The 25,530-nt window shown below is 42.3% G+C and overlaps 2 protein-coding genes and 1 long non-coding RNA gene across 4 annotated transcripts in view; 2 read left to right on the plus strand and 1 right to left on the minus strand.

The window, feature by feature from the left end:
• The window catches only part of LOC310728865 (sodium-dependent neutral amino acid transporter B(0)AT1-like), a 15,473-nt gene extending 727 nt beyond the window's left edge, over positions 1-14,746 (plus strand). Inside the window, exons 2-12 of one of the 2 annotated variants that reach the window (XM_083546711.1) lie at positions 1,826-1,966; positions 2,545-2,682; positions 2,877-3,058; positions 3,371-3,481; positions 4,129-4,241; positions 4,330-4,458; positions 4,636-4,792; positions 6,089-6,293; positions 6,573-6,732; positions 13,137-13,299; positions 13,392-14,746. In XM_083546711.1, coding sequence (XP_083402837.1) covers positions 1,826-1,966; positions 2,545-2,682; positions 2,877-3,058; positions 3,371-3,481; positions 4,129-4,241; positions 4,330-4,458; positions 4,636-4,792; positions 6,089-6,293; positions 6,573-6,732; positions 13,137-13,299; positions 13,392-13,598 — 1,706 coding nt within the window. In that variant the 3' untranslated portion in view covers positions 13,599-14,746. Of the gene's footprint in view, positions 1-1,825; positions 1,967-2,544; positions 2,683-2,876; positions 3,059-3,370; positions 3,482-4,128; positions 4,242-4,329; positions 4,459-4,635; positions 4,793-6,088; positions 6,294-6,572; positions 6,779-6,839; positions 7,001-13,136; positions 13,300-13,391 lie in introns of those variants that run through there. The other variant, XM_083546712.1, reaches the window with a different exon arrangement.
• LOC310728908 lies at positions 7,360-8,484 on the minus strand. The gene is made up of 2 exons (XR_014534385.1): positions 7,825-8,484; positions 7,360-7,526 (listed from the first exon to the last, which is right to left on the minus strand). It is a non-coding gene; the product is annotated as an uncharacterized lncRNA (long non-coding RNA).
• A 195-nt stretch (positions 14,747-14,941) lies between the features above and the next one.
• On the plus strand, positions 14,942-24,926 carry LOC310729352 (sodium-dependent neutral amino acid transporter B(0)AT1-like; the record flags this gene model as incomplete). Its single annotated transcript, XM_083547459.1, has 12 exons — positions 14,942-15,150; positions 15,765-15,905; positions 16,131-16,268; positions 16,344-16,525; positions 20,415-20,525; positions 20,622-20,734; positions 20,823-20,951; positions 21,039-21,195; positions 21,279-21,483; positions 21,711-21,870; positions 21,952-22,114; positions 24,741-24,926. The coding sequence occupies exons 1-12, from the start codon at positions 14,952-14,954 to the stop codon at positions 24,924-24,926; spliced, it is 1,884 nt and encodes a 627-aa protein (XP_083403585.1). The 5' UTR covers positions 14,942-14,951.
• Positions 24,927-25,530: the final 604 nt, after the last annotated feature.

Below are 25,530 nucleotides of genomic sequence, written 5' to 3' on the forward strand. Positions count from 1 at the left end.
TTTCACTAATAGTGTCCTTTTTGGAGCTTCAGAACCGAGAAGATCCACCTAAAACTTTAAAATGATTTTTGAGTGCATCATCAGTGAGCTGGAGGACAGTGGAAGAGAATTACAGTTAAATATTGATGTGTTAAAGATCATTTGCATACTGTACGTCCTGAGGTCCATGAAGGAACTCTGTGGGTTCTTCCAGGATTTAGGTGAAAGTCTCTCACTGTACATGTAATCTGAAGTGCAGAAGAAGTGCTCAGGGGCACAATATATCATTTAATGTGTTGATTTTGGAAATTGAATGTTCCTTAATTGTGACAAAATAGAGAACATTAGTGACCAAAAAAAAAAAAAGAATTAAAAGAACCATTCAATCTGTTCTTTTGCTTCTATTGAAGAACTTCATCTTTACCACAATTGAAATCCTGATGAGTTCATAGCCAGAGTTTATTTCTCTCTTTAACCCAGAGGAGAAACAATTCATCTGCAGTCCATGTACATGAAGTTAAAAACAAAATGGAGATTCTAATCTCAGGACCAGGGCAGAGCTGTGGACTGTACACTATATAACCTACATGAACCCAAACTTATAATTCCATCGCAAGATTCATCCAACAACAGTAGATTACAGAGACAGAAATTGTCCCATGATGGAGGTCCAGGTCATCCTTCATCTCTTCACTTGACCTCGCTATAAAATAACAAAGAAGAACCCTGTGGTTCACAAACCAGGAGCCAGAATCAGGAAGAAGACCTCGATAGTATAGATCCTGTAAAGATAATTAACACACATTTAATAAGACCTTCTCTCTCAGCAGGGACACCAACACTGGTTCAAAAACCTTTATGAGCATCATCATCATCATCATCATAGTGATAAATGAGCAATGACACAACATCACAGAGCTGAGTGAGAGGTTAGCGCTCAATAATCGTTAACAGAACACAAGTTAATACAAACCTTCATCTTCCAGGCTTCAGCTGGAGCTCAGGGTTTTCAGGTGAAGTCATTCATCTACGCCGGGGTCGTCTTCATGCTGCAGAGTTTAAAGCGTGGATCAGTTATTTATCAAATGTAATGCTTAATAAAAAGCTGATGCTATGAAGCAAAGTCTCTATGCTAACATGCTAATCCAACAATGCTAAGGCTAGCATAAACAGTTGATTTTGGAATTGTGTGATTTTTGAATCTTAGCATGAAGAGCTCTCGTATGTTTATAAGTGATATAAAGAGAAATAATAAACATGTGGCAGGAGAAAAGCTGAACCTGAAGTGACCATGAAATGATGAGCATCAGATCGCTGGTTGTTTTACTGCAGGTCTAAAGATAAAGAATGCTATCTTTAGATTTCATTATTCATTCAGTACTTTTATTTTCTTCAATTATGTTTGTGTGCTACAGAAACTCCTCCATCTTCACCTGCTTATTAAATACACCAATATCAACATTGAATTATTATCTATCTGTACAGCAGTCATTAGAGGTCATTAGAGGTCAATGAATTCTTGTGTATATCATCCACTGAACAAACAAAAGATCTGGAGTCAGCAGATCATGTAGAGATAAATCTCTGATCTGTTGTTTATTCCGTATTATCATGTTCCTTCACTGCTTCATATCATACACAATACACACTGTTCCCTCTTACCCATAATGCCTTTCTCTACAGTGTAAGGTTGGAACTGGAAGCACCTCGACCACCATGTTCACCTTAAATTCACATTTTATTCCATTATCTTCTCTTGACTTGTTTCTAGCCCTGGTTTCTCATCAAAACATCTAGAAGTGTTCAAACCTACACCCAAACTCACAAACACCAACACTGTGTGCAGGAGCGTTTATGATCCCGTTTCTCATTCTGCTGGTCCTGGAGGGAATTCCTCTCCTACATCTGGAGTTTGCGATCGGACAGAGACTGAGGAAGGGAAGTGTTGGGGTCTGGAGGTCCATTAATCCATATTTATCTGGAGTGGGTAAGTCTGGAATCAAACACTGTTTCAGGAAAAAGATGAAAATATTTCAGTGGCTGGTCAGAATGTCCTTCACATCTTTCCAGCCACTGAAATAGTTTCATCTTGTTCAGACTAAAGTAAGAAAAGATGAACTCTTGATGGTTCCACATTTAAAAATCCCAAGTACAGTTTGGTAACTTTATTTATAAGGAAAAAGTGGTGATGCTTGCTGAAAGAACATGACTTGCTTCCTCTCAGAAGTTAGAGCATGTGTTCCTCAACTCAGACTTCAGCAGATCAGAGACTTAAAAAATCTTTTACAGGAAGTTCTAATCAGATGTTTGCATCTTCATGAAGGTTTTAAATCCACACTTTTACTTTACTGTTTATCAGTAAAAATTGGAGATTTGATCTTCAAGGTTTACCTTAAGCAATTTTCCAGACCCTAATGAGACCCAGAGAGATCGACGCTCCACAACGCATCAGAAATCAGAAATATTTAAAACTCACTAATGGATTGAAAAAAAGGATTGGTGGATTTTAACCAGGAACCAGCGAGCTGTCAGGGTCGAACTAAAGCTACCTCTAACTCTCCACAGGTATAGCATCCATGCTGGTGTCCTGTATGGTGGGAATGTACTATAACACCATCATTGCCTGGGTCATGTGGTACTTGTTCAACTCCTTCCAGGATCCATTGCCGTGGAGTCAATGTCCCATCAATGAGAACAGAACAGGTGCTTTTTACATTTCACTACATGTGAAAATGATCAAATAATCTGATAAATGAACCATGTTATATTAATGAACTTGGTCTTTAAAGCCATCATCAATCTGTCAGGACATCTATTCTGTCTGGATTTTTCTTGAAGATGTTTCTCAACCCTGTAGAGAAAAATTTGGAATCCCTTCTCATTGTCTCCCCCTACAGGGCTGGTATCAGAATGTGCCCGCAGTTCCTCTGTGGATTATTACTGGTACAGAGAAACCTTGAACATTTCAAATAACATCGAGGACTCAGGTGGGTTGCAGTGGTGGATGGTTCTGTGTCTGATCACCGCATGGATGGTTCTCTGGGTCTCCTGCATTCGAGGCATCGAAACCACCGGGAAGGTAAACCACAGATTTGATTGTCATTTCATTTAGAAAGTCGGTGTTAACACTGCCATGACCATGCCTCTGTAAAGACATCAGGGACAATAAACAAGGTGTGTCTCAGGTCAACGTCCCTTCTGTTTTATGACCAGTCAGTATATTTATGCTCTTTATCTTCCACTACTATAAAACTGACGTGTCAGAAACCTTCATTCATCATTCAAGCTCAATCACGAGCTCCAAAGTTAATCAGGACTCAAAATGTTTTAAAAAACAGATTCAAAATATCTAAATATCCTGCTTCTCTCTCAATGGCTTTGTGTCCTTTAGGCTGTTTACATCACGTCCACGCTGCCTTACATCGTCCTCACCATCTTCCTGATACGAGGACTGACTCTCAAAGGTTCTGTGGAAGGCATCAAGTACCTCTTCACTCCAGATGTAAGCACTCTGATTTCTAACAGCCTGACCTGGGTTTATGATGTTCCCTGAGATATATATTTCCTCTCAGTATTCAGGACAGGATTTTCCCTCAGGTCATATCAGAAAGTAAAACTTTAACAGGAAGCAAAACTAAGCAAAAAATTAACAAGCAATTATACTTTAATTGTAAAACCTAAACCATAGATTAGTTATAAATTAGACTGAACCATTTTAATGCATTTTAATGCAAATTATAAAAAAAAACAACCAAAAAACACATTTTAAAAGATCAACATCATCCAGAAAGTTTCAAAGTTTATATGTAGATATCCATGTGATATTTTTAACCTTCAACGTGAAATTCCCATTTGGAAAGTCAGATGTTCTTCAAAGCTCAATTTATCCCAATGTAAATTGGATAAAAGCTTGTGCTTGAACTACACCTTAATGCTATAAGAGAGCTAAAGAAGTGCTACATTAATCTAAGCATAAATATTGTAATTTTTTTTTTGACCTTATGGATCTCGAATTGCTGAAGTGGCATTAGACAGAAAGCAGGAAGTTTCAAATCAGAAATCAACTCTGGTTGTTGTGAACTCACCACAGCGTTCATGAACCCTTTCAGTGGCATTAAGACCTCACTTTAGCATTTTTATTTTGTGTAGTTAAACGAGTTGGCAAATCCAACCACATGGCTGGATGCTGGAGCTCAAGTCTTGTACTCTTTCTCTCTTGCCTTTGGAGGACTGATCTCCTTCTCCAGCTACAACTCTGTACAGTGAGTTCATCTTTCACCAAACAAGAAGAAATCATTACACTTAGTTTCATAAATAACACATTTATCTTTTTTTTTTTTTTTTTTTTAGTAATAACTGTGAACAGGATGCTGTTATCATTTCCATCATCAACGGGTTTACATCAGTTTATTCTGCCATCGTCATCTACTCCATCATCGGCTTCCGAGCCATGGAGAAGTTCGATGACTGTCTCAATGGGTATGTTATACATCATTTCCTGGTTTAAATCTGAACCTGGTTCTCAGACTCCATGTGGTGTGTGGGACAGTGTTCTTCAAGATATCTTAACGGGCTGAGTAGCCGTCTAAAGTTCTAAGTATTAGTACAGTCATTCCACCAAACCTTTACTGTGCCTCTCTTTGTGTTGGTAAACAGGAACATCATGGCCCTGCTGAATACGTTTGACCTTCCCTCTGAGAGCATAACTGAGAGTAACTATGATCAAGCCCTACAATTTCTCAACAGCACATCACCAGCCATTATAGAGGGGCTCAATCTGAGGACCTGTAATATGCAGGATTTTCTCAGCCAGGTGAGACCCCATGACCTTCTGGGTTCCATTTTGAAGCTTTTTTTTTAAAACATCAGCATACAAGTTGGTTTTAAAAAGTCTACTATTTTCACACAATTACCATCAATGGTCCCCTTGCACAGTAATAGTGTTCCCAGTGTTCTTCTGAAACATGTCCTGCGAATCTTCTTTATGAAGCGTCTCAAGCCCCTTCTGCCATTCATGCTGGATCTCCCTAACGGTGTCAAACGGTGAGCTTTGAGCTGGAGCCTCATCAAAATGCAAAGTCCACAGTAGCTAAATCTGGCGAGAAGTGTGGGTGTGGAAGTGAGACCATGTGGATATTTTCCGACAATCAGCATGCACAATTTACCAAATGTTTTCTACATTTTTAGAGGTCGAGCTAATTGAAGGTTTTCCTGATCTCTCGTCATCTTCCAGTGATGTTCTTCCGCTCTTAAAGCACGTTTGCTGCTCAAAACACAGCGACCGGCTTGTACGTCATGTCAAACGTTTCTGTGGCAGATTTTCCCAGTTACACGCAGAAGTTCACGTTTGCTCTTTGTTCTGTCTCGCTGTCCGCCGTGAAATCGCAGATGTGGGAACACAAGTGGGTCAGAACAGCACCAGTTACACCATTAGTTTCCAAACGTTCTGATACCACCTCAAGTGTATCATGCAAGGGGGAAGTGATACTGTACATGAGTGGGTAAAGTGTTCTTCTGATCAGAAGGTCGCAACACCACTGCTGTGCCCCTGAGCAAATCACATAACCCTCAACTGCTGGAGTTGTGAAAATGAGATCATTGTAAGTCGTTCTGGATATGGGCATCTGCTAAATGTCGTAAATGTAAATGTGAAAATGTAGAGACATGCACATGGCAGCTGGGCAAACTCCAAGCCCGTAAACTCTCACGCCACCATAAACATGTGCTCATAGTTCATGAAACACAGTATGCAGGAAGCCAATATGAAACACCAGATGGTTTAAGTTCAGTTTTCACCCTCTGCATGAAATAATCTGAGGCCTTTAGACCCAATTTATCAATCTGATATAAACCCACAGTACATTATATGGTGGCGTGAGAGAAACACTCAAATTAGCACTTTCCAAGTTTGCTTTTTATATTTATATTAAGTGTGTAATCTGGTGTACAGTGAAGATTTATTCATTTCTGGAGACTCAAAGCACTTTAGTACGTCGCTCTGGATAAGGGCGTCTGCTAAATGGCGCAAATGTAAATTTATAAATGTTCCAGGATTTTGGATTTAAAGAGTTGAAACAAACCTCACACCTCTTACTCCATGTTTCACCAGGGAGTAGAAGGCACTGGTTTGGCCTTTATCGTGTTCACAGAGGCTATCACCAAGATGCCTATTTCTCCTCTGTGGGCAGTGCTGTTCTTCATCATGCTCCTCTGTCTCGGTCTTTCCACCATGTTCGGCAGCATAGAGGGGGTCGTGGTGCCTCTGCAGGACCTCAATATCTTCCCCAAGAGATGGCCTAAAGAAGTCCTAACAGGTCCTGCTGCATTTATTCACCAAACAATAAAGCTAATAAACCACCTAGCTTGATAATGCGTTATTTTATACAAACTTCAGAGGTAGGAGCTCCTTATTTAATGTTGGTGCCACACTTAAAAACGTCCTCTGAAATGTATTAGAACCCAGAATGTAGCATCAGAATGGAGTCATTTCCTGGTAATGCTAACACTAAATAAAAATTCAAAAACAGCACTTAGATGTGAAATGAATGAAAATATTTTCAAAACTCAAATCTGAATCTGTATCTGAATTTCAGGAATCGTTTGCTTGGTGTCTTTCGCCGTTGCGCTGATCTTCACACAACGTTCTGGTGAATACTGGCTCGCTCTGTTCGATGGATTTGCAGGCTCCATTCCCTTACTCATTATCGCTTTCTGTGAGATGGTTTCTGTGGCTTATGTCTACGGAATAGACAGGTCAGAATCACACACATGCTCTACAACTTCAGGGTTGTGGTTTGAAGTTAGGGGTGAGATTTAGGGGTGGTGGATTGGGGTTAGGGCAGTGAGGGCTGTGGTTGAAGGTTAGGGGTAGGGAGTTGGTGTAACAGGGGGTAAGGTTAGTGGCTATGGGTTGGATTTATGAGTTGCGGGTTTGTGGTAGGGCTGAAGAATAAAGAACATGAGAGAGAGAGAAGGTTGGATGGTGTGGAGTTAGTGAAGCAGGACGTGGATAGGATTAGTAAGGAGAAAGTAAGAGATGTTTAGGAAAGATGCAGTGGAGTTTTTAAACAGGTTGTTCAACAAGATTATGGAAGGTGAGAAGATGCATGAGGAATGGAGAAGGAGTGTGCTGGTACTGATCTTTAAGCATAAGGGAGATGTGCAGACCTGCAGTAACTACAGGGGAATTAAGTTGATCAGTCACACCATGAAGTTATGGGAAAGAGTAGTGGAAGCCAGGCTGAGAGAAGAGGTGACGATCTGTGAGCAACAGTATTGTTTCATGCCGAGGAAGAGCACCACAGACGCATTATTTGCTTTAAGGATGTTGATGGAGAAGTATAGAGAAGGACAGAAGGAGCTGCATTGTGTATTTGTGGATTTAGAAAAAGCGTACGACAGGGTGGAGAGAGGAGTTGTGGTATTGTATGAGGAAGTCTGGTGTGTCAGAGAAGTATGTGAAGGTGGTGCAGGACATGTATGAGGACAGTGTGACAGCAGTGAAGTGTGCAGTAGGAACGACAGACTGGTTCAGGGTGGAGGTTGGACTGAATCAGGGGTCGGCCCTGAGCCCTTTCTTGTTTGCAGTGTTAATGGACAGGTTGAAGGACGAGGTCAGACAGGAGTCTCCCTGAACTATGATGTTTATTGGATGATATTGTGATTTGTGGTGAGAGTAGTGAGCAGGTAGAGAAAAGCCTGGAGAGGTGGAGGTACACGCTGGAGAGAAGGGGAATGAAACTCAGTAGGAGTAAGACAGAGTACATGTGTGTGAATGAGAGGGAGGGCAGTGGAGGGGTGCGGTTGCAGGGAGAAGAGGTGGAGAAGGTGGAGGAGTTCAGGTACCTGGAAGTAATGGAGAGTGTGTTAGAGAAGTGAAGAAAAGAGTGCAGGCAGGGTGGAGTGGGTGGAGAAGAGTGATAGCAGGAGTGATTTGTGATAGAAGAGTATCTGTGAGAGTGAAAGGGAAAGTTTATAGGACTGTGGATATATGGTTTAGAGACAGTGGCACTGGCATTTCCACAGTGTGGGACGAATGAAGGTATATCTTATCTTATTGACTAAAATTCAATTCAATTCAATTCAAAATTTATTCATGTATCTCCTAACAACTACCAGGTAGAGCCTAGGTGCTGAACAAAGTGCAAAAGGCAATGTACAAAATAGTAATAAAATAAGAGTAACATAAAAGTAATAAAATATAGCAATATCATAAAAGAAAAAAAAAAGACAGGAGGTGGAGCTGGAGGTGGCAGAGCTGAAGATGTTAAGATGTTCCTTGGGAGTGACGACGATGGACAGGATTAGAAATGAGTTTATTAGAGGGACAGCACATGTAGGAAGTTTTGGTGACAAGGTGAGGGAGGTGAGATTGAGATGGTTTAGACATGTGCAGAGGAGGGACATGGGGTATATCGGTAGAAGAATGCTGAGGATGGAGACACCAAGAAGGAGGAAAAGAGAAAGACCAAGGAGAAGTTTTATGGATGTGGTGAGGGAGGACATGCAGGTAGTTGGTGTGAAAGAGGCAGATGTAGAGGACAGGGGGGGATGGAGACAGACACATTCAAAAGAAGAAGAGGGTTTGTGGTAGGGTGGTTGGAGGTTAGGAGTTAGTTATTAGGGGTTAGTGGTTGGGATTTATGAGTTTGGGGTAGGAGGTTAGGAGTTGGGGTGGTAAAGGTTATGGAGGGGGAGTTAGAGAGTCTGGATTGGGGATCATGTGCATTAATTTGAAGCTGTGATTTGCAGCTGCATTACTGTCAAAGCAACTTTAGACTTTGGTTTTATTATACTATTTAAATAATATTTTAAATATATTTTTATAAAGTAAGTATTCTGGTTATAAACCCAGCCATTAGGGGGGCACAAGCCAGTGCACTCTTAGTGCCGGTCCCAAGCCCGGGTAAATGGGGAGGGTTGCGTTAGGAAGGGCATCCAGCGTAAAACATGTGCCAAATCAAATATGCGGATCACAAATGAGAATTTCATACCGGATCGGTCGAGGCCCGGGTTAACAACGACCGCCACAGGTATCGTTAGCCGACAGGGTACCGGTGGAAATTGGGCTACTGTTGGCCGAAGGAGGAGAAGGAGAGGAGGAAGACGTCTACAGAGACGGCAGGAAAAGGAGCAGTGTAGGAGAGTAGAGGTTCGGGTTGGTACTTTAAATGTTGGTACTATGACGGGTAAAGGGAGAGAGATAGCTGATATGATGGAGAGGAGAAAGGTAGATATGTTGTGTGTTCAGGAGACCAAGTGGAAAGGGAGTAAGGCCAGGAACATTGGAGGTGGATTTAAACTGTTTTATCATGGTGTGGATGGAAAGAGAAATGGTGTAGGGGTGATTCTGAAGGAAGAGTACAGTAAGAGTGTAGTGGAGGTGAAGAGAGTTTCTGATAGGGTGATGATCGTGAAGGTGGAGGTTGAAGGGATGATGATAAATGTCATCAGTGCCTATGCTCCACAAGTTGGCTGTGAGATGGAGGAGAAGGAAAGATTCTGGAGTGAATTAGATGAAGTGGTAGATGGTGTACCTAGGAAAGAACGATTGGCGATTGGGGCAGACTTTAATGGGCATGTAGGTGAAGGGAACAGAGGTGATGAGGAGGTGATGGGTAGGTATGGTTTTAAGGAGAGGAATGTGGAAGGGCAGATGGTGGTAGATTTTGCAAAAAGGATGGAAATGGCAGTGGTGAACACGTATTTTAAGAAGAAGGAGGATCATAGGGTGACGTATAAGAGTGGAGGAAGGTGCACACAGGTGGATTATGTTCTGTGTAGGAGATGCAACCTGAAGGAGATTGGAGACTGTAAGGTGTTGGCGGGGGACAGTGTAGCTAGACAGCATCGGATGGTGGTCTGTAGGATGGTTTTGGAGGCGAAGAAGAAGAGGAGGAAAGTTAGGTTTGAAAGAAGAATAAGATGGTGGAAACTGAAGGAGGAAGAGTGTAGTGTGAGGTTCAGGGAAGAGGTCAGACAGGGGCTTGGTGGTGGTGAAGAGGTGCCGGATGATTGGGCAACTACTGCAGGAGTGATGAGGAAGGCAGCTAGAAAAGTACTTGGTGTGACATCTGGAAATAGAAAGCAAGACAAGGAGACGTGGTGGTGGAATGAGGAAGTGCAGGAGAGCATTAAGGGAAAGAGGTTGGCAAAACAGAAGTGGGATCGACAGAGTGATGAGAAAAGTAGGCAGGAGTACAAGGAGATGCGGCAGCAGGTGAAGAGGGATGTGGCGAAAGCCAAGGAAAAGGCATATGAGGAGCTGTATAAGAGGTTGGACACTAAGGAAGGAGAAAAGGATTTATACCGATTGGCCAGGCAGAGGGACCGAGCTGGGAAGGATGTACTGCAAGTTAGAGCAATAAAGGATGGAGAGGGAAATGTGTTGACTAGTGAGGAGAGTGTGTTGAGAAGATGGAGGGAGTATTTTGAGCAGCTGATGAATGAGGAAAATCAGAGAGAGAGAAGATTGGAGGATGTGGAGTTGGTGAAGCAGGATGTAGATAGGATTAGTAAGGAGGAAGTGAGAGCAGCGATTAAGAGGATGAAGAATGGAAAGTCGGTTGGACCAGATGACATACCGGTAGAAGCGTGGAGATGTTTAGGAGAGATGGCAGTGGAGTTTTTAACCAGATTGTTTACCAGGATTCTGGAAGGGGAGAGGATGCCTGAGGAATGGAGAAGGAGTGTGCTGGTACCGATCTTTAAGAATAAGGGAGATGTGCAGACCTGCAGTAACTACAGGGGAATTAAGTTGATCAGTCACACCATGAAGTTATGGGAAAGAGTAGTGGAAGCCAGGCTGAGAGAAGAGGTGACCATCTGTGAGCAACAGTATGGTTTCATGCCGAGGAAGAGCACCACAGATGCCTTATTTGCTTTGAGGATGTTGATGGAGAAGTATAGAGAAGGACAGAAGGAGCTGCATTGTGTATTTGTGGATTTAGAGAAAGCGTACGACAGGGTACAGAGAGAGGAGTTGTGGTATTGTATGAGGAAGTCAGGTGTGCCAGAGAAGTATGTGAGGGTGGTGCAGGACATGTATGAGGACAGTGTGACGGCAGTGAAGTGTGCAGTAGGTACGACAGACTGGTTCAGGGTGAAGGTTGGACTGCATCAAGGATCGGCCCTGAGCCCTTTCCTGTTTGCAGTGGTGATGGACAGGTTGACGGACGAGGTCAGACAGGAGTCTCCCTGGACTATGATGTTTGCAGATGATATTGTGATTTGTGGTGAGAGTAGAGAGCAGGTTGAGAAGAGCCTGGAGAGGTGGAGATATGCGCTTGAGAGAAGGGGAATGAAAGTCAGTAGGAGTAAGACAGAGTACATGTGTGTGAATGAGCGGGAGGGCAGTGGAGTGATGCGGTTGCAGGGAGAAGAGGTGGAGAAGGTGGAGGAGTTCAGGTACCTGGGGTCAACAGTGCAAAGTAATGGAGAGTGTGTTAGAGAAGTAAAGAAAAGAGTGCAGGCAGGGTGGAGTGGGTGGAGAAGAGTGACAGGAGTGATTTGTGATAGTAGGGTATCTGCAAGAATGAAAGGGAAAGTTTATAGGACTGTGGTGAGACCTGCGATGTTGTATGGATTAGAGACAGTGGCATTGAGTAAAAGACAGGAGGTGGAGCTGGAGGTAGCAGAGCTGAAAATGTTAAGGTTTTCGTTGGGAGTGACGAGGATGGACAAGATTAGAAATGAGTTTATTAGAGGGACAGCACATGTAGGATGTTTTGGTGACAAGGTGAGGGAGGCGAGATTGAGATGGTTTGGACATGTGCAGAGAAGGGACATGAATTATATTGGTAGAAAAATGCTGAAGATGGAGCCACCAGGTAGGAGGAAAAGAGGAAGGCCAAGGAGGAGGTTCATGGATGTGGTGAGGGAAGACATGCAGGTAGTTGGTGTGAAAGAGGCAGATGTAGAGGACAGGGTGGTATGGAGACGGATGATCCGCTGTGGCGACCCCTAATGGGAGCAGCCGAAAGAAGAAGAAGAAGAAGTATTCTGGTTATAAGCAGATGTTCATTATAGCTGCATACAAGTCTATATAATATTAGCATCCTGTTGCCAGTCACAGGCTGAACCAGGGTGACCTTCAGCAACTCCTCAGTGATATGTTTTATTACAGTGAATAAAATGTAGATAAAGAGTAGGCTGTACTTTGCTCTGTTTTGATTATACCACACGTCGTGTCTTATCTTACTTTGTGCTTACTGACAAAATTTTAATCTTTCTGTTAGCAAACTGATAACCGAACCATGGACAGAAGACTTACTTCTGTAAAATGTCTGTATATCATCATCATCTTCTTCCGCTTATCCGTAATTCCGGTCGCGGGGGCAGCAGTCTAAGCAGATTCCCCAGACACTTCTCCGTGTCCAGGGATCGGGCTGTCAAGGCCCCCGCCTTTGACTGCTGCCCAATCCTCTCAGCACCGGTCCCTTACGGTCCCTCCTGCAGGTGGTGAGCCCACGGGAAGGCGGCCCCACTTCGCTCCGACGTCACGGTCCTTGGTTTATTTTTCTCGTAAGGGTCCCCTGGAGCATAGAGGGTTAAGGGCTGAAGGGCCCAAGAGTGGCAGCTTGGCGATACCAGGGCTTGAACCCCCAACCTCCCAAACGGTAACCCAGCACCTTAACCGCTGGAGCCACCACTCCCCCATGTCTGTATATGTCTTCCTTATGTGTACATCTGTAAGTATAAGGGAGTAAACATGAATTACAGATGTTGCTCTGAGTTCACTTCAGAAAACTCCAGAAAATTGCAGGAAAATCTTTCAAAAAATACAAAGAAAAAAAAACCCGTTATGGTTTTTGACCTCATGGTGGCGCAATCTAAAAACAGACTCTGATCAAATCCAAGAGGCATAAAATAAGGTCATGGGGTTTGTTAAACTTGTCTTGACCCAATGTATTTTGAGATTTTAGGGCTTTAAAATTTTGCATCAAAAGTTATGACCATAAACAGCCCAAATTTCACCCCATGGTGGCACTAGAGTGTGGCACATCTGGCCAGAATTGTTCAATAAGCAGTAATAAATATAGTTTCTGTCTGATTGTGTGTGTGTGTGTGTGTGTGTGTGTGTGTGTGTGTGTGTGTGTGTGTGTTTGTGTTTCACCGTGTCTCTGCACTCATTAGCATCCTGTTTTTCTTCCTCTCAGGTTTAATGAAGACATCGAGTTCATGATTGGACACAAGCCCAATTTCTTCTGGCAGGCCACGTGGAGAGTGATCAGTCCTCTCATCGTTCTTGTTATCTTCATCTTCTACCTGATCTCCACTGCCTCCAGAGATCTCACCTACATCGCCTGGAACCCTGAATCGGTACGCTGGTCCTCCCAAACATCACAATTTAAAAACTCAGTTTCTCAGGTTTCAAATTCAATGACACAAACACAAATTCTTATCTTTTACAGAAAAACTTTCCCAATTTAGAGGTTCTGCACTACCCCGACTGGATCAACATCATCATCTTCATCCTCTCCGGCGTTCCTGCTCTCATTATTCCCACCGTCGCTGTTTATAAATTCTTTAGGAAGCGCTGCTGTGAAAAAGAAACCAAGAAGACACCAGTCATAAACACCGTCTCGGCTCAAATACACGCAGAACTGAAGAACGTGTAGAGCAACAAAGTCACCAGCTTCATGTGATGAGAAGAACATTCAATCACTTTATATAAACTGGAAGTGAAAACACTGTAATCATGTCAGAAATTCGACTTGGAGCCAGATGTGTACAATTATTTCTCTGAATATAACGTATTTTATTATATATGCGTATAAAAGCCATGTTCCTGACCCTGATAATTCAATTCATTAATTAAAGTTTGGTTTTAACATAAAGCTACAGTGCAGGCATTCACGGGTCGGGATAAACGTTCCTACATGCTTGTGGTTTTCCACAAGATCTGAGGAGCTACACATTAATGGGGTTTTTAATCAAATGCACTTGTGAAAACACAGAGTCGTTTTTTAACTCACCCAAGCTCAGGAAAGATCTCTATAATCATAATCAGGGGAGAAGAACTGGAAAAACTCAACTATCTATTACTCATGAGATTCTGCACAGGTCTTCATGCTTGATCTGGTGGACACTGGGTGTAGCAGTTGGTAGAGGTCTGTTACCTCTGGAACAAGAGTCTGGTCTCCTTGAATTCATCACAATGGCAAATCTATTTCGGCTAAATAGTTGCAAATTTCATGAGGATTGAACTGAGGTCTTGACTTGACCTTTGATTCCACTTTTCATTGGATTTAGATCATGTCCAGCTGTAGAAGGATCTCCACTTGCTTTATAAATGTTTTTGTTTGAAGTTCTGTGAGAAGGTTTGTGGAGATTTGAAAGTTTCTGCAAAAATCTGATCTAATCTATAATGAAGTATCTCAACCTGAAGGGATTTTCTTCTTGATGATGTTGGTTTTTAAAGTTCAGGTCCCTTTGGATTCAAGTCTAAACACTTAATCCAAACCATTAACTGTGTTCTGTTTTATCTCTCAGTTTGAATTAGTTCTGTCTGAATTCTCAATCCAATTGTACGGCTTGTGAACAGAAAGACTGTAGAATATAGATTTCATTATTGTACAGAAAATATTGTTTATATTTGATGAATGCATTATTTTCTTGCACTTTGTCATGAAGGTTCATGGTTCAGGACCCAGTTAGTGATTATACACTCTAAAGAAATACTTTGTGTTTTTGCGCTGTAATTCTGGCTGCAATAAAAATTCCTGCCATTGTTCAGCATTGGGAAATAAAGCGTTCCTCATCTCCCTTTTATTAATGCTTATTAACACGTATCTGTACACGACCAAATATCTCCTTTCTGGAGATAAAAATGTCTGAAGTGCTGAAGGTCTTTATTAATACAAGCCCTTTCACACACCCACTCATGTATACTGTAGGTGTCTGCCTATAATAAATATACATTAACACCATAGTCTGAGCAGAACTCATGGGGACGGAGCGCAGCAATAAGGATGAAGATGAAGCTGCCAAACCCGGGTCTGGAGGACCGTATCCCCTCGCACGCTGAGCTGGAGGACATGGAGAAGGCCCAGGCTAAGGACCGTCCTCAATGGGACAGTAAAGCTCAGTACATGCTCACCTGTGTGGGCTTCTGTGTGGGATTGGGGAACATCTGGAGGTTCCCGTACCTGTGTCAGAAACACGGAGAAGGTTGGACCTTTGGGTTCTTAAAGAATTTGGATTAGCATTTATCCTGAGAAACCCTACAAACTACATGTGCTTATTAGTTCCTAAAAATGTTTGAATCTTTGGGTATAAGAAATAGAATTTGGGTTCTCGGTCTTGTGGGAGTTTGAGATAAGTCTCATGTCTCCAAAAAAAATCATGTTCTTAATCTAATCATAATAATAATAATAATAATAATAATAATAATAATAATAATAATAATAATAATAATAAAAGAAGAATGCATCATTGATGTTCACCCAAGCCTGTGATTTGATCGTGATTAGAACAAGATGTGTAGGTTAAACAATAAACCATTAAACTGCATGTATCAGATCATTCGTTACTAAATCAATAATCTTTCAAACTGCTAATGAAATGTTGCCTACAGTCACAGGGGTTAAAGCGTGGATGTTACACAAGATCCACTTCATACCCTACTTTAACTCTGGCTAGCTTCTTGCTAATAAATTCCGTGCCATCCTGGAGCTGTAGGGTCTTTATATAGTTCTAACAGAAATATTAATATTAGAGTTTAATGTAGCATAGATTCATCATGATCCCTCCTGAATAACTGCTAAGCAGTGTGGTATCTCCAGGAGCATTCATGATCCCCTTCCTCCTGCTGCTGGTCCTAGAGGGAATTCCTGTCCTACATCTGGAATTTGCCATCGGACAGCGACTGAGAAAGGGCAGCATTGGGGTCTGGAGGTCCATCAGCCCATACCTTACTGGACTGGGTGAGATTTAATGCAATCATACTACAGATCCATGTTTGAGAAAGATCTTTACCTGAATCAGGTTCATTCCCACTAGCAGGTTGCTACTCTAACATTTAATTAATCAAACATCAAACATATATAATGTCCAGCAAAGATTGGCTTCAAGCAGCTTCACAAGCCAAATGCACAAACGAGGAACATTTACCTGGAACATGAACATGTGGAACTTGTGTGGGTTTTCAGGTATCGCCTCTATGTTGTGTTCCTACGTGGTGGGTCTGTATTACAACACCATCATAGCCTGGGTCATGTGGTACTTCTTCAACTCCTTTCAGAATCCACTGCCATGGACTCAGTGCCCCTTAAACCACAACAGAACAGGTGACAATAAACAGACACACTGATGATGTAATGAAGGCACTGAGGACTGAGAAGCTCTCTCTGATTTCCCACTAGGTGTGGTGACAGAATGTGCCCGAAGTTCCTCCGTAGATTATTACTGGTACAGAGAGACTCTGAACATCTCAGCTAGCATCGAGGACTCAGGTGGGCTGCAGTGGTGGCTGGTTCTGTGTCTGACTGCAGCATGGATGGTTCTCTGGGTCTGCTGTATCCAAGGCATCGAAACCACCGGCAAGGTAAAATAAATCCACATTGCATAAAACTTCTGTTGTTTTGTTGTAAAATGCAATCTTGCTGTTTATAGTTATAATATTAGTTATATCATTATTAGCCTTTTATGCTAAAATGTTGCATAACCATAAGACATTCTCAAGCATCACCTCAAGCAATAGTCTGAGAACTATTTCTACTTTTCAGTACTGTGAATCTCATACACACTTACAGTAGTATTAAAATCATTATCTGACCTTTCTTTAGTGTACTCATTTATATTGTGATTTGTGGTGAAGGGGAAGGGGAATGAAAGTCAGTAGAATGATGTAAGATGTTGAGGTTTTCGTTGGGAGTGGAGAGGATGGACAGGATTAGAAATGAGTTTATTAGAGGGACAGCGCATGTAGAACATTTTGGAGACAAGGTAAGGGGGTTGAGATTGAGATAGTGCAGTGGAGGGACATGGGGTATATCAGTAGGAGAATGCTGAGGATGGAGACACCAGGAAGGAGGAAAAGAGAAAGACCAAAGAGGAGGTTTATGTATGTGGTGAAGGAAGACATGCAGGTAGTTGGTTTGAAAGAGGCAGATGTAGAGGACAGAGGGGTATGGAGACTGATGATCCGCTGTAGAGACTCCTAATAGGAGAAGCCAAAAGAAGAAGAAGATTTTTAGTGTATTTGTAGATTTGTAATGAAACCGAGCCATTATGGATGAACAAGCCAGTGCACTCTTAGTGCCGGTCCCAAGCCCGGGTAAATGGGGAGGGTTGCGTTAGGAAGGGCATCCAGCGTAAAACATGTGCCAAATCAAATATGCGGATCACAAATAAGAATTTCATACCGGATCGGTCGAGGCCCGGGTTAACAACGACCGCCACAGGTATCGTTAGTCGACAGGGTAATGGTGGAAATTGGGCTACTGTTGGCAGAAGGAGGAGGAGGAGAGGAGGAAGATGTCTACAGAGACGGCAGGGAAAGGAGCAGTGTAGGAGAGTGGAAGTTTGGGTTGGTACTTTAAATGTTGGTACTATGACGGGTAAAGGGAGAGAGGTAACTGATATGATGGAGAGGTGAAAGGTAGATATGTTGTGTGTTCAGGAGACCAAGTGGAAAGGGAGTAAGGCCAGGAACATTGGAGGTGGGTTTAAACTGTTCTATCATGGTGTGGCTGGAAAGAGAAATGGTGTAGGGGTGATTCTGAAGGAAGAGTACAGTAAGAGTGTGGTGGAGGTGAAGAGAGTTTCTGATTAGGGTGATGATCGTGAAGGAGGAAGTTGAAGGGATGATGATAAATGTCATCAGTGCCTATGCTCCACAAGTGGGTTGTGAGATGGAGGAGAAGGAAAAATTCTGGAGTGAGTTAGATGAAGTGGTAGAAGGTGAACGTAGGAATGAAAGATTGGTGATTGGGGCAGACTTTAATGGGCATGTAGGTGAAGGGAACAGAGGTGATGAGGAGGTGATGGTAGGTATGGTTTTAAGGAGAGGAATTTGGAAGGGCAGATGGTGGTAGATTTTGCTAAAAGGATGGAAATGGCAGTGGTGAACACGTATTTTAAGAAGAAGGAGGATCACAGGGTGACGTATAAGAGTGGAGGAAGGTGCACACAGGTGGACTATTTGCTATGCAGGAGATGCAACCTGAAGGAGATTGGAGACTGTAAGGTGATGGCAGGGGACAGTGTAGCTAGACAGCATCGGATGGTGGTCTGTAGGATGGTTTTGGAGGCGAAGAAGAAGAGGAGGAGAGTAAGAACTGAAAGAAGAATAAGATGGTGGAAACTGAAGGAGGAAGAGTGTAGTGTGAGGTTCAGGGAAGAGGTCAGACAGGAGCTCGGTGGTGGTGAAGAGGTGCTGGATGATTGGGCAAATACTGCAGGAGTGATGAGGGAGGCAGCCAGGAAAGTACTTGGTGTGACATCTGGAAATAGAAAGAAAGACAAAGAGACGTGGTGGTGGAATGAGGAAGTGCAGGAGAGCATAAGAAGAAAGAGGTTGGCAAAACAGAAGTGGGATAGACAGAGTGATGAGAAAAGTAGGCAGGAGTACAAGGAGATGCGGCAGCAGGTAAAGAGGGATGTGGCGAAAGCCAAGGAAAAGGCATATGAGGAGCTGTATAAGAGGTTGGACACTAAGGAAGGAGAAAAGGATTTATACTGATTGGCCAGGCAGAAGAACCGAGCGGGGAAGGATGTGCTGCAAGTTAGAGCAATAAAGGATGGAGAGGGAAATGTGTTGACTAGTGAGGAGAGTGGGTTGAGAAGGTGGAGGGAGTATTTTGAGCAGCTGATGAATGAGGAAAATCAGAGAGAGAGAAGGTTGGATGGTGTGGAGATGGTGAAGCAGGATGTAGATAGGATTAGTAAGGAGGAAGTAAGAGCAGCGATTAAGAGGATGAAGAGTGAAAAGTCAGTTGGACCAGATGACATACCGGAAGTAACGTGGAGATGTTTAGGAGAGATGGCAGTGGAGTTTTTAACCAGATTGTTTAACAGGATTTTGGAAGGTGAAAAGATGCCTAAGGAATGGAGAAGGAGTGTGCTGGTACCGATCTTTAAGCATAAGGAAAGGGAGATGTGCAGACCTGCAGTAACTACAGGGGAATAAAGTTGATCAGTCACACCATGAAGTTATGGGAAAGAGTAGTGGAAGCCAGGCTGAAAGAAGAGGTGACCATCTGTGAGCAACAGTATGGTTTCATGCCGAGGAAGAGCACCACAGATGCTTTGAGGATGTTGATGGAGAAGTATAGAGAAGGACAGAAGGAATTGCATTATGTATTTGTGGATTTAGAGAAAGCATATGACAGGGTGGAGAGAGGAGTTGTGGTATTGTATGAGGAAGTCTGGTGTGTCAGAGGAGTATGTGAGGGTGGTGCAGGACATGTATGAGGACAGTGTGACAGCAGTGAAGTGTGCAGTAGGTACGACAGACTGGTTCAGGGTGAAGGTTGGACTGCATCAAGGATCGGCCCTGAGCCCTTTCCTGTTTGCAGTGGTGATGGACAGGTTGACGGACGAGGTCAGACAGGAGTCTCCCTGGACTATGATGTTTGCGGATGATATTGTGATTTGTGGTGAGAGTAGTGAGCAGGTGGAGAAGATCCTGGAGAGGTGGCGGTACACGCTGGAGAGAAGGAGAATTAAAGTCAGTAGGAGTAAGACAGAGTACATGTGTGTGTGAATGAGAGGGAGGGCAGTGGAGGGGTGCGGTTGCAGGGAGAAGAGGTGAAGAAGGTGGAGGAGTTCAGGTACCTGGGGTCAACAGTGCAAAGTAATGAAGAGTGTGTTAGAGAAGTAAAAAAAAGAGTGCAGGCAGGGTGGAGTGGGTGGAGAAGAGTGACAGGAGTGATTTGTGATAGAAGAGTATCTGCAAGAATGAAATGGAAAGTTTATAGGACTGTGGTGAGACCTGCGATGTTGTATGGATTAGAGACAGTAGTATTGAGTAAAAGACATGAGGTGGAGCTGGAGGTAGCAGAGCTGAAGGTTTTCGTTGGAAGTGACGATGATGGACAAGATTAGAAATGAGTTTATTAGAGGGACAGCGCATGTAGGATGTTTTGGTGACAAGGTTAGGGAGGCGAGATTGAGATGGTTTGGACATGTGCAGAGGAGGGACATGAATTATATTGGTAGAAGAATGCTGAGGATGAAGCCACCAGGTAGGAGGAAAAGAGGAAGGCCAAGGAGGAGGTTTATGGATGTGGTGAGAGAAGACATGCAGGTAGTTGGTGTGAAAGAGGCAGATGTAGAGGACAGGGTGGTATGGAGACGGATGATCCGCTGTGGCGACCCCTAATGGGAGCAGCCGAAAGAAGAAGAAGAAGAAGAAGTAGATTTGAAATGATCTAACTAATCAGAACTAATTTTGGAATGAGCCAATAAGCCTTTTCTTCGTTCTTTCCCAGGCTGTTTACATCACATCCACACTGCCCTACGTGGTCCTCACCATCTTCCTGATCCGAGGCCTGACTCTCAAAGGCTCTATCAATGGGATCAAGTTTCTCTTCACTCCAGATGTAGGCTTCATTTTTCTTATTACATTCATGAGCAGATTTACACATACACTCCTGATTTGTTTGAAGTAACACACCATGTTTATTCATTTTTTTAAGGTGAATGAGCTGCTGAACCCTTCCACCTGGCTGGATGCAGGTGCTCAGGTGTTATTCTCCTTTTCTGTGGCTTTTGGTGGACTCATCGCATTCTCCAGCTACAACCCAGTGCAGTAAGAGTTCTTGGATTAATGATTAGGAGCAAACAATCAAATGCATGACACAGAGTTTTAAATGTTTTATATCTTCAATGTTTAACAGTAACAACTGTGAAAAGGATTCAGTGATAATCTCAGTCATAAATGGAATGACGTCAGTGTACTCAGCTACTGTCATCTACTCCATCATTGGCTTCCGAGCCACACAGAAATATGAGGAATGTCTAGAAAGGTTGGTTCTTGTTTTTGAGCCTGCTTTGACAAAATAATTTTATATTTCGTGTTTCCTGTTCTGATCCCTGCATTTGCTGTTAAACAGAAACATTTTGGCTCTTCTGAACGCGTTTGACCTTCCAGAGGGAAACGTCACAGAGACTAACTACAATGAAATTCTGCAGGTTCTAAACAGCACATCAACATCTGTAATTCATGGGCTCAATCTTAAGACCTGTGACATGCGGATGTTCCTTAGTCAGGTACAGTCTGAAAAAAATCTCATCTTCTGGCTTGGAAATTATAATATAAAGGTAAAATAAAATTCCTATATTTTGGACTGCAGGGTGTTGAAGGTACTGGTCTGGCCTTCATCGTGTTCACAGAGGCCATCACCAACATGCCCATTTCTCCTCTGTGGGCAGTGCTGTTCTTCATCATGCTCTTCTGTCTAGGACTTTCCACCATGTTTGGACATATTGAAGGGGCTGTGGTGCCTCTACAGGACCTCAATATCATGCCCAGGAGTTGGCCAAAATCTGTTTTAACAGGTCTGCTCTTTATAAAGTCAAGAACAGTTGTAGGAGAGGAGTGCTGAGTCAGCTTATTTTCAATTTACTCATTGAAGACATGAGTAAATGTTCTAGTAAAATATGTATATATTTATTAACCTAATTGTAGAACTTGACACTGGATTGACACTGGAAGTCCCTGTGAAAATCCTGATGTAACTGAGAGCACAGTGTTTTCATGCTGATGTGAATTGTCTGTGTTGCAGGACTCACATGTTTGGTCTCCTTAATCATTGCACTTGTGTTTGTGCAAGCTTCTGGAAGCTACTGGCTAGCTCTGTTTGATGGGTTTGGGGCATCTATCCCACTGCTCGTAGTAGCTCTGTGTGAGCTGTTAGCGACAGTTTACGTCTACGGAATTGACAGGTACACAGCTAACTGCTTAATTGATCTGACTAAGTTCTGTTTGTTTAGAAGCTTCTGGTTAACGTGAACTTTCCACATCAGGTTTAACAAAGACATGGAGTTCATGATCGATCACAAACCCAACATCTTCTGGCAGGCTACATGGAGGTTCCTCAGTCCTCTCATCCTCCTGGTCATCCTCATTTTCTTCTTCCTGAAAACTGTTAGCCAAAAGCTAACCTACCTTGTTTGGGACCCTGACTTGGTATTCCTTTATACCTCTATAAAGCAAACAGGAAATGTTTTCAGAATAACTGTAAAAAGAAATACAGTACAATTAAAATCCATTTATATTACGCCAATATAGCATTTGTTTTTCTGGTCAACACAAAAAGTGCTAATTTAAAAAATATCTGGAAGAGTTACAGTGTTGTTAAAAGACTGCTAGAGACTAAAGTATTGAACATCAAGAGAAGAGTCTGGAAGCATGTCTTTAATTCAATTAAATTTTATTTGTGTAGTGCTTTTTAAAATGGACATTGTCTTACAGCAGCTTTACACAGAAAAAGCGGTAATAAGGTTATATAAAAGAATGTGCAAGTTATAAAAGTTATAAAAGAATATTGCCTATAAGTTTTGTTTCTTATAATTGTTTATCCTTAATGAACAAGCTGGTAGCGACTGTGGTGAAGGAAAAAAACCCCAAAGATGGTATGAGGAAGAACCTATGAGAGAAACCAGACTCATGAGGGAACTTCATCCTCATCTGGGTTGGTGGTTAAATGCTGAACTATTCATGCAACCTGTGGTCCTGAGCCACTGTAGTAGACTGTGAGTGTTCTTGAGTTGCTTAGCGGCTTCATAGATCTTTAGGCTGTAGATGTGGAACCATCCCCAGTATCGGGATGAACTTGGCACATCAAAAGAGAAGAAAGGACAGGGACACTGGTCACTGGAATCTCAGGGACATGTTTAAATTGACAGCGAGAGAGAGAGAGAGAAAGAGAGAGAGAGAAGAGGGGTAATATTGTGTTTAAAGACACTCTACAGTGTGATCAGGGTGTTGGGATTTGGGACTCCAAAGAGAATATATCTAAGACCTAAGAAACATCTACTGACTAAAGACTTCACTAAATAAATATGTGTTCAGCGTCGACTTGAACACTGAGACTGTGTCTGAGTCCCGAACACTGGTTGGAAGGTTGTTCCATAACTGTGGGGTTTATAAGAGAAACATCTGCCCCCTGCTGGAGTCTTCATTATTTGAGGTACCAACAAATAGCCTGCACCTTTTGATCTAAGTAGGCGTGGAGGATCATCCTGGTACAGAAGTTCACTCAGATACTGCGGCGTGAGAGCGTTAAGTGCTTTATACGTCAGTAGTAGTATTTTATAATCAGTGTGAGATGTAATTGGGAGCAGTGTAGATGATTAAAACAGGGCTGATGTGATCATATTTTCTAGATCTAGTGAAGACTCTTGCTGCTGCATTCTGAACTAACTGAAGCTTATTTCTGCACTTACTCCAACTTTTTTTTCCAGTTTTTTTTTTACCTCAGAGAGTGTGGAGAACTCATTTACATCAACAAACTGATAGCGATCAGTCAGATAAGACTTGAGCCAGGAGGTCGAGCAAAACAAGTAAAGAGACAAAACCCTGATCAGAGGCCAATAACAGGTCATTTACCACCTTAACTAGCGCCGTCTTCTCTTGAATAGGAGTAAAACTTTGTAATTGATGTTCTGTTATAATGACACTGCTGTCTACAGGGATTTTATTTCCTGTTCATTTTGCTGCAGTACAGAATAAAAATCTAGGATTTTGCTTGTTATTTTCTATGAGGGTGGAGAAATATGCTGATCAGCAGCACTAAGAGATTTTCTAGAACTCAGGAGATTCTCCTTCCATGCTGTTTGAAATCTCCATTTACGTTCTAATTTGCGAGTGGTCTGTTTTAAGGTGCACAAATGATCTTCCATGTACCCTGAGAGGTGATGTCCCCAGTGGTTGAGGCTAAGAGGTTCAGTGTGGGGTGTGAGATCAGTGCTGTGAGGTAGAAGGTGCTGGCCCATGTTTGGTTTTGTAGGCAAGCATCAGTGTTAAATTTGCAGTAGTTCAGTCTTGAGATGATAAAGGATTAAGCAAGTGCCTGAGTGTCCTGTGTAGACCAAACAGAAAAATTATCCTGATGTTGTAAAGGAGAAATCAACATAAGATTTTTAGATTAAAAGAGTGAGAAGAAAAGAACAGATGATTGTCCATGGTTCGCCCCAAAGTTACCAGAGGGTACCAATGTCAAGTGGTAGCTCAGTGGTTATGATGTTGGATTTTGATCCGAAGGTTGATATTCCAGTTCCACCATGCTGCTACTTTTGACCCCTGATTAAGGCCCTTAACCCTCAAGTGCTCAATTATATAAATTATAGTAATGAAAGTCATTTTGATGAGTGATGGCCAAATGGCACAAATGTAACGTTAATGTTGCATGCAGTGACCAAAGGAGAGGTCAGAAAGTTGTCCATAAAGATCAATAAGATCTTGACATGGAGATATGAATCAACTGGGATTCATTTTCAATCATTCCTGCAATGTTTGGAAAACATGGACACATTCTACACATTACAGTTAGAGGAAGTTGAATTTAAACTTGATTAAAAACATCACTGCAAGATGCACAGGTGCATGAGCTGAGATGTTTTATACGTTTAAGAAGGACACCGAGCCAAGACTAGCTAAACATCACACAATACAATGTAAATAATAAAGGGTCTGGATCCTAAGTTCTGAAAAAGTTTGCATAAAGTTGTCAGGAGTTTAAGGATGAAGAAGAAGGTAAAAGGAATATAATGCACCTGAATTGTAAATCTCTCTTCTCCTTGCTTCCCTACAGCCGGTTTTCCCAGCGCTAACTGAAGTAATGTATCCTGACTGGATCAGCAGTGTCATATTCATCCTGGCTGGAATCCCGTGTCTTAGTATTCCTGGAGTTGCTCTCTTTATGTTCGTGTGGAAGCAATGCTTTAACAAACGCTCAGAAATAAATGGTCTTCACACCATTTCTGACAAAGTGACATGAGTGTGAAAACTTCATCACATAAATAAATACTGACAATAAAAAGTCATCAGTGTTTTGTTCGGAGTGTTTATTCATCTCCTGTGTAGTTTATTGTATCCTGATATTATTCTATCTACACTATATGACCAAATGTTTTGTGGACACCAGAGCATAAGATTGTGTGAATCTTTTTAAAAAATCCCATTCCACATTTTTTTCCATTTGCCTTTATAAGAAACTTCACTCTTCTGGGAAGATGTTCCACTAGATTTTGTGGAGATTTGTGAGAGTCATTCAGCCACAGGGGTGTTAGTACAGTCAGGTAGTGATGTAGGTGAGGTGAAGAGGCCTGGGGTACAGTCAGTGTTCACATTCTTCTCAGTAGGTTTGCAGCTCTATAGAGGTATCTGTCTGTCTGTCTGTCTGTCTGTCTGTCTGTCTGTCTGTCTGTCTGTCTGTGACAGACCCAGGCTGTTTTCCCTGCATTTCTTGTTTTCTTTTATGAGGCCAGATGTTCTCTGAAACCTGGGGAATGGTGCATATTAAAAATCGCTTATAAAAACCTAATGCACATGATAAAACATTACTGCTGTAAATGTACACAACCTTTGCTTTCATAAAATCT

The sequence above is a fragment of the Silurus aristotelis genome, assembly GCF_946808225.1.
Source record: "Silurus aristotelis genome assembly, chromosome: 7".
Classification (NCBI taxonomy): domain Eukaryota; kingdom Metazoa; phylum Chordata; class Actinopteri; order Siluriformes; family Siluridae; genus Silurus; species Silurus aristotelis.